Source organism: Pelophylax lessonae (assembly GCF_965119305.1).
Source record: "Pelophylax lessonae genome assembly, chromosome: 10".
Classification (NCBI taxonomy): Eukaryota; Metazoa; Chordata; class Amphibia; order Anura; family Ranidae; genus Pelophylax; species Pelophylax lessonae.
The window spans coordinates 237,562,842-237,575,699 of NC_138777.1; the positions used below are offsets into that span (position 1 = coordinate 237,562,842).

Genomic DNA, 12,858 nt, shown 5'->3' on the forward strand with positions numbered 1-12,858 from the left:
CAGCCGTGCACACAGTTTGGGGACACGCCCTAGCATGATGTCAACCTGGGAGCAGAAGCTGTGACCATACAGCCGCTGCGTTCTAATGGACATGAATAGGACTACCTGCATGGGGATGCATAACACCTGTGCACCTCCAAGGGGGGCAAACACGGCCATCTCACAGGCACACATTGTGGAATGCTCATGTAAATGAGGCCTAACTGGTTCAAGAACACAATTCTCTGTGCCAGGAATGTACACCTAACAGCAACTATGCAAGTCCTTCCTGTCTTGATAAAATCTCCATGTGCCCCATTGATAGACATAAGACTGGGGGGGGGGGGGGGGGGAGGGTTTAGGAGGCTATGTTACTCCCTCACACACCAGCCAGAGCAAATTAACTCTGAAGGCTACGTTATTCTCACACACACCAGCCAGAACAAATCAGCTCTGGAGGACAGAATTGAATTCAAACTAAACCGAACAAATACAAGAAAGATGGTCATAAACCATACAACTGGATGGCCCTAGAAAAGCGTTCACTGCCAACCGTACAGCCTGAGAAACGCATTCAACAGTCATATCTATGGCGGGCACAAGGAGCTTCCATAGGTGTGCCAATTTGATCACGCTGGCGTCCTCGTTGATGGGATATCACTGTGTGGCCTTTCTATATTCTCCAGAGAATAGAAGGTGAGACCGGGTGACATGCTACAGGTCAATGAACCCCTCACATAGGTCACCATGGTACTTCTATGGGGGTCTAGGCCAAGCTGAGCTCCAGGTCACCATGGTACTTCTATGGGGGTCTAGGCCAAGCTAAGCTCCAGGTCACCATGGTACTTCTATGGGGGGTCTAGGCCAAGCTGAGCTCCAGGTCACCATGGTACTTCTATGGGGGGTCTAGGCCAAGATGAGCTCCAGGTCACCATGGTACTTCTATGGGGGGTCTAGGCCAAGATGAGCTCCGGGTCACCATGGTACTTCTATGGGGGGTCTAGGCCAAGATTAGCTCCGGGTCACCATGGTACTTCTATGGGGGGTCTAGGCCAAGATTAGCTCCGGGTCACCATGGTACTTCTATGGGGGGTCTAGGCCAAGCTGAGCTCCGGGTCACCATGGTACTTCTATGGGGGGTCTAGGCCAAGCTGAGCTCCAGGTCACCATGGTACTTCTATGGGGGGTCTAGGCCAAGATGAGCTCTGGGTCACCATGGTACTTCTATGGGGGGTCTAGGCCAAGATTAGCTCCGGGTCACCATGGTACTTCTATGGGGGTCTAGGCCAAGCTGAGCTCCAGGTCACCATGGTACTTCTATGGGGGGTCTAGGCCAAGATGAGCTCTGGGTCACCATGGTACTTCTATGGGGGGTCTAGGCCAAGATTAGCTCTGGGTCACCATGGTACTTCTATGGGGGGTCTAGGCCAAGATTAGCTCGGGGTCACCATGGTACTTCTATGGGGGTCTAGGCCAAGCTGAGCTCCGGGTCACCATGGTACTTCTATGGGGGGTCTAGGCCAAGCTGAGCTCCATGACCACCATCGTATGTTCACAACACAGGGAATTTTTTTTTTTCCTATTTAACAGCCACAAGTACCAAGACAATATAAAACAAACCAAAATATATTCACGGAGAACTATAACCAAAAAAGGTGGATGTCACCAAATGAAGTCTAATGGTGTGAAGCTGTAATGGCGTCCTCTTCTGCAGCGCGAGGTCCAACCATTGCCAGAATTTAAAGTGACCGTTTTCCATAAGGCATGAATAATGATAAATCACATATGGAGACAAAAACAATATAGCAAAATACTGAACATAACAGCACTTTTTTTTGGCCCATCTGTCACCCAAAACTCCCATAAATCAGCTCTTGGAGGAAGGTGCTGCCTCGCGGGAACTCTATATATTACAAAGTATTTTTTTTTTTTTTTTTTTAGTTTTTAATTTATTTCTTTACACAAAACTGAAAGTGATGTTACAGTACATAAGTTATTTACAACTGTGCAGTAATGTGTTTGCAAAATAATTTATCTAGAAGGCAGCAAAGTACATCGGGTAATGTGTATAAAAAACTGTACAGAATTTACCAGATACTTTTTTTTGTCTTTTTTTTATACATATAGGAGAGTATTGGCTCTGTAGTGTTTTCAAGTTAAAGTTCTCCGAAAAAGAGAAAACAAAATGCCCGAGATTAAAAGATGGGGAAAAAGGAGGGAACGTGTGACACAAACCGGGTGTTAGTCTCCTTTTAAAATGAAATTCAGGACAGCCATGCTCGCTGCTGCTGGATAGGAGCACACGGGGGAGAGGTGAGGATCCTAAACCAGTATGAACCACATGCAGGACCTGCAGAAAGTTTCCAGGAACAGAAAATCCATTAAAAATAAAAAAGGCCCATCTGCTTTGCAAAGTAGGCCCGGCGTAGGCTGACCTGAGGTAGTCAGCGGCTGAAGGCTTCTTTTTGCCTCATCGCACCATGTCCCGACAAGGTGGAACATAAGACCAACAAAAAAAAAATTAAAAAGATCATTTTAAAAGATTTCAATTTGCCGGTTCCGCAACTGAAGATTGCACGGTGAGTGGGGGAGGGGGGGCTTTATTTCTCGATGCAGCTGTGCAAGCGAAAACTGAGCTCTTCTTAGCCAAGGGGGCCGGCCCTTGCCAGTTTTGAATGAAAAAAATAAAAAATAAAATAAAACCAAAAACCCCGGAGTCCGCCTTGTCATGCTGGCAAGAGCACAAAGTCATCGTTCACGTCCACCATTGGCACATAGAAAGAGGGAACCTCGTTGACGCAAAGGGATTTGTGTCCGGTTGGATCCAGCTCCTGCATCTTCAACTGCCACTCCATCCTCTGGACAGCGTTCAAGGCGGCTGCTTCATGCTGCTGTCTCATTAACACGCATGTCTGCAGACGGCAAAAGACAACCATTAAAAGAACGCAGCTATTGCGTCATTACAGCAAACAATCGCAAATGTAGCAGTTTTTTTAAATGTCAAAAACCCTTTTTTACATATTTTTACAAAAGCCTTTAAAGCGGAGTTCCAGCCATTTCACTCACCCGTCCAACGGTCCAGCGATGCGGCCGCCAGAAGCCTCCATCCTCTCCCTCTGGTCTCGGCGGCGCCAGCATCACTGCTGTGGGCACCCGGCTGTGACAGTTTGCGGCTTCACAGCCGGGTACCCACTGCGCATGCGCGAGTCGCGCTGTGCGTCTTGATTGGCCGGCAATCTTCTGGGACCTCTGACATGTCCCAGAAGATTGCAGGGAGGGAGGGAGAGAGGAGAACTTCCGTTCAGGGCGCCGCGGCGCTCCGAGCGGAAGTGGGAGCGGGTACCTGTCAAATCTAGGTACCCGCTCCCCCCCAAAAAAAATTACATGCCAAATGTGGCATGTCAGGGGGTTAGAATACCTAAAGTGGAAGTTCCACTTTTGGATGGAACTCCGCTTTAACCCCTTCAATACCGGGCACTTTCACCCTCCTTCCTGCCCAGGACAATTGTCAGCGCTGTCACACTTTGAATGAAAATTGTATGGTCAAGCAACACTGCACCTATATAGAATTTTTATCATTTTGTTCACACAGAGCTTTCTTTTTGGTGGTATTTAATCACCACTGGGAGTTTTATTACTTTTTTTCCTATTTTTGTAACTAAGTAAATTTTCTCCTTCATTGATGTGCGCTGATGAGGCGGCAATGATGGTCACTGAGGAGTTCCGGCTTTTTTTTTTCCTCTTTAAACCCCCCCCCCATGTTTGCAGTGAATCCTACATCAATCTGCATTCATATAAAATGTAGGTTTTGCAGCTGTACATTCGTATTAAAGTGGTGATCCTGCTGGGAAAAATAAAATTCAAGTCAGCAGCTACAAATCCGGAACAAATCCTGTAGCTGCTGACTTAATATATAGACACTTACCTGCCCAGGGAGCCCTCGATGTCTGCACCCCTACTGCACATGTGCGAATCGTGCAGCGCATTCTAATTGGCTCGATGGCAGGGGAAGGAGGCCGAACATCCAAGGGATAGCACCACATGCTGATGAGCGAAGTTCCACTTTTGGGTGGAACTCCACTTTAAAAATGTACTTTGCAGACAGGGGGGGGGGGGGGGGAGGGAGGGGGAGAAGCCCAGCTCACTGAGGGATTTTTAAAGATGGGAGGAGGGAACCTGCAGGCAGGTCCAACGGTTATTGGAGGTTGCCAGCGTCCACCCCAAAAGAAAAAAAAAAAAAAGAAAAAAAAAAAAACTGTCAAAAGGGGAGAGGGGGGGACTTTACCCTTCCATGGTGCAGTTAACCCTCCAGCCAGAATCCTTGCCACCGAAGTAGGGGAGCTGTTGGCTAAGGAATCGCTGCCACTTAGACCCAAGCCCGGTCATATGTGACCCTGTGAGACTTAACTCCCGGGCCAGCTTCTGTCCATAAGGGTATGTTGTGGCCAACCTAGTGCGTAGCTGCGGTCCGCACGCGCTGGCTGGGTGGACCACTGGATCTAGATTATCCAGCCCATCGCCCAGCCTGGCAGTTGATTGCAGAGCTCCCGAGAGAAAAAACAAAAAAGATGTAAGGAAGGAGAAAAAAAAAAACTTGCTAGGACCAGAGATCCCAGCCGGGAGCCTTGCTCCTTACTCCTGACTCCTGACTAGACAGAATAAAACTGATTACCTAGAGCAGAGGGGGGGTTATTTACAAGCTGAGGACGGACCATGGGCGTAAACAGGTGTTTTTTGCTCTGCCTAGTCCTACTCCTGGAGGAGGCGATATAACCCACTATTCTGTGTCCGTTGATAAACGAAAGAGAAAAGTAGATTATGGGACCTGCACTGGAAATAGCGGTGTGCCCTCCACTGGCCCAGCTTTCCAAAACCTATCTACCCAGCTGATGTCCTAATGCTTTATTTGAATTTTTGGGATCAATGGCTGTGCAGCTGCAGGTATATGCGGCACTCACCTTCATTCGGTCATATTTGTCGTCCACATCTTGCAGCCAGGATAGGAACTGTCGGGCATTAAACCGATCTCTGACAGATTTATTTTCATCTCCCTGCACAGAACAAAGTAAAATGTTAAAACAAGCAGATAAGGCTGAAGATTTCAGAGATCCGCCGAGTACACAGGAGGCTTTACTGAATTCTGGATATACTTTTTTTTTTTGGCAGCTCAGCAACACAAGATTGAAAAGGTGAATGGACTCCTCTGCATTCAGCATTTAGGGATCGACCGATTATCGATATTCACTTTTTTTTTAAACTTGCAGATATTGCTTCTAGGGTTTGTATCAGAGTGATGTCTGCAGCTACAGGCATCACCCGGTACCATTTTTTAAAGCCGACATTTGGCTTTCTTGTAACCACCAATGCAGCTAATTAGCTACTCAACTGTTATTACAAGCAGCGGGGGGTGAAGGGATGCGGAGGGTGAAGGGATGTGGGGATGCACCCCCCCCCTCCCTGCAGCTCTTTCCAGGGTCTTCCGTCCCACGGGAGGCCCGAGCAACCAGCCAGCAATTTGGCCGGCTGGCCGAAGACCCAAACAAAGCCGGAATCGGCTCTGATGTAGTAACCCAGAATGCCATGACATCACTTCCTGTTACTGGAGCCTTAAAGGTGCCAGATTTTGAAAAAAATACAGTATTCAAAACAGCCAAACTTGGCATTTTGAATGCTTTTACGTGCAGAGGAGGGGTTTGGGGTTGTAAAGATCACACAATAAAGAGTACCTGTCACTGCCTATTACTGTCACAAGGGATGTTTACATTCCTTCCCATAGCAATAAAAAGGGATTAAAAAAAATGTAAAAAAGGACAGCGTAAAAATTTAAATATACAGAATATCAGCACCTACAATCGGCCTGAAAGGGGGCCAGGAAGGTCGGAATCGGCCCTGAAAAAAACTATATTGGTCGATCCCTAATCTATACAGCAAACACTTCTACAACCCAACTTCCCTACATGAAAAGGGAGGCAGGGAATGAAGAGAACACTAAAGAATAAGTCATGTGCAGATACTAAATAAATCTAGGAAATCGTTTTCTGTGCATCTCAGGACAGCTTCAATCCCGACTCCAACTTTTCAAATTTCAGAGCTGTGCTAACAAGAATTTAGTAAAAACAAACATCTGTGTGCGATTGTCAATTATTATAAATTCCACGGTGGGGCGGACGTCATCGTGTCTCAGTGATCCCAGAAGTGCGGGTGTTAAGTGAGTTGCCGGCATTTGTTACTGTATGGCACTTTTTATCTTTTTTAGGGTAACACACTTGAATGCTTTGTTGAGTCACAAGGACTTTGTCTTTTTTGTTTTATACACCGGTGTCTCCACTGTGGAATTTATATTGACAATCACACTTATTTTACCCAAGTTCCTGTTAGCTCTGATATTTAGGATTTATCGCAGTGTTAAGTATCTCATGGTTGAGTTGCTGCTTTGGTACACTATTGAGTGTTTGCACACAAATACAAACGCAGTTCATTTCCAAATAATCCGCCTTCACCTTCATGCCTAGAGCCGCACCCGGCACTCACCTGATTTTCCAGAGGCATGTTATACACCTCCGAGTCCAGCAGCATGGTGCAGGCACTAAAAGGCACAGCCTGGTTGGCAATTGTCCTGGCCGCTCTGCAATGAACTCTGAGGTTCTCCTGTTCACAAGACACGATGAGTTTCTCCTACAGTGAGAGATCAGACCAGTCAGCTTCAAGTGAATAAGACTACAAACTTCCCCAGATGTGCCCATAGACATTACAGGCGGTCCCCGGATTACAAAAAAAGGCACTGTAGGTTTATTCTTAAGTTGAATTGTTTGTAATTCAGAACAGGAACATTTTTTAAGTGTAGCTCCAGCCAAAATAATAATTTAAGTTTTTGGATAGCATAGGGAAGGGTTAACACCCCTGTATGATTTGTTTTGCTGTCTATACCTCTGTTCAGAAGATTTCACCCCCATCTTCTGTCCCTATGACAACTGGATTTTGAAAATTTTGGGTTGTTGTGGAAACAAGGATTGGTGATAAAGCTTCAGTGGAGACACCTTTTCCCATGAGAACACTTCCAGGAGTGAATTTCCCTTCCTAGGGGGAGATTTCTCCTCACTTCCTGTTGTCTCTCTCCGTTATGTAACCCGGGGACCGCCTGTACAGCCTTGCGGATCCATAAACACAGGTGGGGGGTTTTGGGCTAATGGTGATTAGAAGCGTTTTTCCAACTTGCTAGAATGACTACCAACACACCAGCTGGTCAGTTGGGTTAGGGAACTCTAAGGCCCCTTTCACACTGATGGACCGATTGGGTCCGCATGTCAGTTTTTCAGGCTGACCCAATCGGACCACCCATTGCACTCTATGGAGTGGTAATTGTCAACGGACATGTTTCTGTTGACACCCGCTGACATCCAATCAGATCGAAACAGACGAATGGGGATCAGTATGGTGGATCGGATCAGACAGGCGGTCTGTTTCCATCCGACAACCCTTATAGAGTACAACAGGCTGGGTCCGTGTCCACTCTGCATCAGGGGAGCAGACACGGACCAGTCATCCACCTGCTCAGTGGCGATCAATGGAGAGATCCCCTGAGTGGGCAGATCCACCCCGTGTGAAAGGGGAGCTCAACCACATGTGGTGGTCACCCAGTTCATCAAACAAACCACATTAGACAAATGGCATGTCTCTGGGTAGTTTGCCAGGCATTGTAAAATGTTAATCCGGTCTTCAGGATTTGTTTGGTGTCGCAGCTTTTCTGGTGTGGTCAAACTAAGCGCGGGTATTTTAGTTTACAAGGAATATATGTTTTAGAAGACATAACATGTCAGGCTTACCCTTTCAATGCTGTGTTGCAGGCGAAGCTTCCCCCTCACCGCTTCCTGTTGCCGGAATAAATCCTTTAGCGGCTCCGATAACGATGGCGGTGGTGCAATCTACAGAAAGAACACACTTTAAGCACCGACATGCATATTTGTTTTTATTCAGATATTTATTGAAAGGATTTTTACATTTACAGTTAGTCATTTAAAACAAAAAAAAAAAAAAAAAAAAAAAAAAAAAACAGTCCTAATAAAAAAAAAAACACAAATACAGGAAGAAGAAAAAAAGAAAAACCCAACCCCCCCCCCCCCCCAAAAAAAAAAACCCACACACAGCAGAGTTAGGACAAAGTGAAACAAAGGATAACAGTAGAAGTTGTCTCCTTAATCCAATATATCCTGGAGCACAGAGAAATCTCCAATACATGCAAGAATGAGAGACAGGACCCAGAGACCTGTCCGAGGACTCCACCACTTCACACGGGGGGGGGGGGGGGGGGGGGGCGTCACACACTATCTTACCAAAAGTATTGGGACGCCTGCCTTTACACACACATGAACTTTAATGGCATCCCAGTCTTAGTCCGTAGGGTTCAATATTGAGTTGGCTCCACCCTTTGCAGCTATAACAGCTTCAACTCTTCTGGGAAGGCTGTCCACAAGGTTTAGGAGTGTCTCTGGAAGAATGGTCAAACACTCCTAAACCTTGTGGACAGCCTTCCCAGAAGAGTTGAAGCTGTTATAGCTGCAAAGGGCGGAGCCAACTCAATATTGAACCCTACGGACTAAGACTGGGATGCCATTAAAGTTCATGTGTGTGTAAAGGCAGGCGTCCCAATACTTTTGGTAATATAGTGTATATATATATATATATTTAGGTTTTGTATACAGTTTGCCATGCTGTGGAATCTGACCAATCGCCATCTAGAAGGAAGTATTACAATGCTGGCTGTATTACCATTGGTCTTAAAGGGGAAGTCCAGCCTAAAACTAAAATCTCCAAGGGCCACCAGTTCACACCATAGAAACGCAGTCTGGATGCTTTTTTGCGTGTGCGTTTTTGACATGTTTTGGTAAATTTTGTCCCCTTTTCTTCTTCACCTTAAGGATGTGCGTTCCATCACATTTTTTGGTGCGTCCCAGTACGTTTTTAATGCATTTTCCTGCATTCCAGTACAGTTCAGAAAAAATGCAGCATGTTTTTTTTTCTGGAACTGACGGCACTGGTGTGAACTATGCCATTGGAAACCTTATAACCTGTTATCCATGCATTTTTGATGCAGAAAAAAAAAATGCATTGGACCGCATTTGGTGTGATCCGGCCCTAAATCTACTTGCAGGTGCAAACTAGGACTAACCTATCTAACCTTGTAAAGCAAAACTCACTAGTCACACCTTTTCTGAAGTGGATCCGATCCCACGTTGAGCCGTCAGCGCGGGCTTCGCTGTGGAGGCGACAATGGAAGCCCCATAATAAAAGTCTATGGGTGACGTCACTCCCCATTCATTTCACAGCCTTTGTCGGCCGTGTCCTCTGCAGAGATTCCATCATTGGAGACCGGACCGGAGTGGCTTCAGAAAAGGTGTATATAGTGAGTTTTACTTTATGGGGTGAGATAGGTTAGTCTTAGATTGGGCCTGCAAGTCGATTTAGAGATTTTAGTTTTAGGCTGGACTTCCCCTTTAATAAATTCTTTACCCAATACACCTGATATGGCATGTCTCAAAGGGGTAGTAAACCCTCCATATAGCAAGTGAAGTGCCTCCTCTGGTAATAGATGACAAATCCTCCTATAAGTTGTACCTGTTTATCCACCTGCAGACCACCGAACGCAGGGATTCTCAAACTACGGCCCTCCAGCTGTTGCAGAACTACACATCCCATGAGGCATTGTAAAACTCTGACATTCACATACATGACTAGGCATGATGGGAATTGTAGTTCCTGAACAACTGGAGGGCCATGGTTTGAAGACACCTGAACGCATATTTACTGCAGCAGGTCGGCTCTATTGCTCAAAATGTACGTCATTTTGTGCAATAGCCACTGGGTGGTGCACACACACCGCTGGAGGCATGATTGCACTCTGATTGGACACAGGGTATGCCAATCAGAGGGACTAGCAGACATCGGCACCTGAGATCGTTCTCCAGAAACGCAGAATGGTGATCTGATGTAAACAAGGCAAATCGCCATTCTGATAGGGGAGAAGATGGAGATCTTGTGTTCCTGCTAAGCAGAAACATTAATCTGTCTTCATCCAGTCAGAGCCCCTCCCCCACACAGTTAGCAAGCACCAGCTAGGAGCACATTTAACCCTTTGATCACCCCTTGATGTTAACCCCTTCCCTGCCAGTGTCATTAGTACAGTGACAGTGCATATTTTTAGCACTAATTACTGTAGTGATGTCACTGGTCGCCCCCAAAAGTGTCAAAAATGTCAGTTAGGGGTCCAATCTGTCCGCCGCAATCCTGCTAAAAACGCTGATCGCCGCCATTACTAGTAAAAAAATAAAATGCCAAAAGTAATCCTCTAGTTTGTAGACGCGATAACTTTTGCACAAACCAAATATACACTTATTGGGATTTTTTTAACCAAAAATAAGAAGCAGAATACAAATTGGCCTAAATTTATGAAGAAATTTGATTTTAATTAACAGAGTCAGCGTGGGAGGAAAGGACTGCCGATAACCGGCAAGTCTGTTTACATGTAATCAGCTGTAATTGGACAGCTGATCACATAGTAAAGGGCCATTGTGATTGGCTCCATACCCAGATCTGTGATCACCTGTGTCCTTAGGACATGGCTGTCACAGAGCACGGCCGATGCGCACCGCAGGAGGTGTGGCTTCTGGGAGGGCATCTACTGATGCGCTCCCAGAATTGGATGACCATGCTGTAGCTGTCTTTCGGCTATGGCGTGGTCAGCAGGTGGGTAAAGACTTATTTTTATCAAGTTGTTAGGGGTTAAGTTCCACTTTAAGAAGCCAGAGGAGGCGACCCCCCGCCCCCCGTGGGAATCTCCCTTTGCTCGATCTGCTGGGGATGCACAACTACATATTAAAGCGGTACTAAACCCAGAAACAATCATATTGCAACTTACCAACGTTTAAATGCGATGGCTGCATTCATTTAGGTTCTTTATTTTTACCTGGTGATCCTGCCAGTAAGTCTGTTTCTTCAATAGGACAAGCGGTTCTGCAGATGTAGCAGTTAGGATTGGGACAAACCAATCACCACTGGCAGGGGTGCTTACAGTGGTCAGTTTTATGTTCAAAAGGCAAAAACTGTTGCTGTAACAGATTATAAAGTGTGAGGTGGAGTTTGGGTTCAATTTGTTAGTGCAGCAGTCCCCAACTTTTTGGCAGCAGGGACCGGTTTTCATGGACGGGGGGAGGAAGGGTGTGGATATTTACAGAGTCGCTCAACAGCTGTGCCACATTGTCCTCATTTCCCCTTCACAGTGCAGTCCCCTTTATATCTAGTGCCCCAAGTAATCACAGACCCCCATCACAGTTAGCCTTGCAGTCATGCCCCTGCCCCCCTTCTAACATAACAGTGACCCCCTGTAAATCTTTGCCTCCCCTGCACAGTCCTACCTTTCGCAGGGCAGAGGCAGTTATCAGCCCGTGTGTGCTTTCCTGCTCGGCCGCCAATTTCCTCCTATCAGCAGGGCAGGGGGAGCTGCGGATCTGGACAAAGAGCAAGAGCTGTGCAACTTATGTTAACAAGCAGGCGATTACCCGCTTGTTAATATCAAATCTCCCGCTCTCTGTGCAGATCTCCAGCTCCTCCCGCACCCCGCTCTGCTGATAGGATGACACTGGCGGCCCGGGAGAAGATACCGGAGAGGAAACACAACCTGAGTGGTAGGGCTGGGCGATAAAACGATACCGATAGGTATCGCGATAGTCCCGTGCTCGATAGCAATAAAAGGCTTCGAACGATAAAACGAAAAGTCCGCTCCGACGGGTTTAAGCTTTAAAAATGGCGCCGTCCGTCGCATAAATGTCACCGCGCACGCGCCGCCGCTCGGGAGAAGCCGGGAATAGCCGAAATTACACGAGCGGTGGCGGCGCGTGCGCAATGACGTGTCGGCGCCGGGCGGCGCCATTTTTAAAATGAAGGCGCCTCTGGAACAGGTAAGTGAAACAGCTTCACTAGCTGCCATGCCCACAGCTGCATCTCATGTAGTATGCCCACAACCCCGGATCCTCTTGCACCATGCCAGTGCCCTGCATTCTCCTGCACCATGCCAGTGCCCTGCATTCTCCTGCACCATGCCAGTGCCCTGCATTCTCCTGCACCATGCCAGTGCCCTGCATTCTCCTGCACCATGCCAGTGCCCTGCATTCTCCTGCACCATGCCAGTGCCCTGCATTCTCCTGCACCATGCCAGTGCTCTGCATTCTCCTGCACCATGCCAGTACCCTGCATTCTCCTGCACCATGCCAGTCACCCTGCATTCTCCTGTACCATGCCCGCCGCCCTGCATTCTCATCCTAGGGTCCTTATTTTAAATGGGTAATAAAAAATATCAATAATTATCGATATCGACCGATATGAAACACTGATATCGTGATAGTTTTCAGCCATATCGCCCAGCCCTACTAAGTGGCATGGCAAGAGGTGAGCGGCAAGTCATCAAAAGGCCATGGGCCGCTACCAGTCTGCGACCTTGGGGGGGTGGGGACCCGTGTTAGTATATCTAAATCTGAGTACATCTAACACTCCCATCCACCCAAACTGGATGCTGCTGTACAAAAGTGCTCCTTCATCCAGAGTGGGGGCGCTTTAATACAGGTGGTGCGTTATCGGCCAGATCACCAGGTGAAACCGATGAAAAAAAAAAAACTAAAATGCAGCCGCCATATCTGATTGGTAAGCTGCAATATGACATTTTTAGCTTTGGGTTTACTACCACTTTAAAGGGCTTATTTACTTTTACCATAAAAAAAAACTGCCCATGACGATAAAGGAGAAACGTGGATAAAAACAAGCTGTGAAAATCTGACCAAAAATGAAATGCTGCCTTTGATATAAGTGTTGTAGGCCATTTACATACCTCAT

The 12,858-nt window shown here is 46.9% G+C and overlaps 1 protein-coding gene across 1 annotated transcript in view; it reads right to left on the minus strand.

Moving 5' to 3' along the window:
• Positions 1-1,472: 1,472 nt before the first annotated feature.
• ANKRD11 (ankyrin repeat domain containing 11) overlaps positions 1,473-12,858 on the minus strand; it is a gene marked incomplete at its 5' end in the record, with an annotated part of 72,555 nt that continues 61,169 nt past the window's right edge. The window contains 4 exons of the mRNA XM_082271060.1: positions 1,473-2,891; positions 4,938-5,030; positions 6,511-6,654; positions 7,803-7,901. Coding sequence (XP_082127186.1) covers positions 2,706-2,891; positions 4,938-5,030; positions 6,511-6,654; positions 7,803-7,901 — 522 coding nt within the window. The 3' untranslated portion in view covers positions 1,473-2,705. The remainder of the gene's footprint in view (positions 2,892-4,937; positions 5,031-6,510; positions 6,655-7,802; positions 7,902-12,858) is intronic.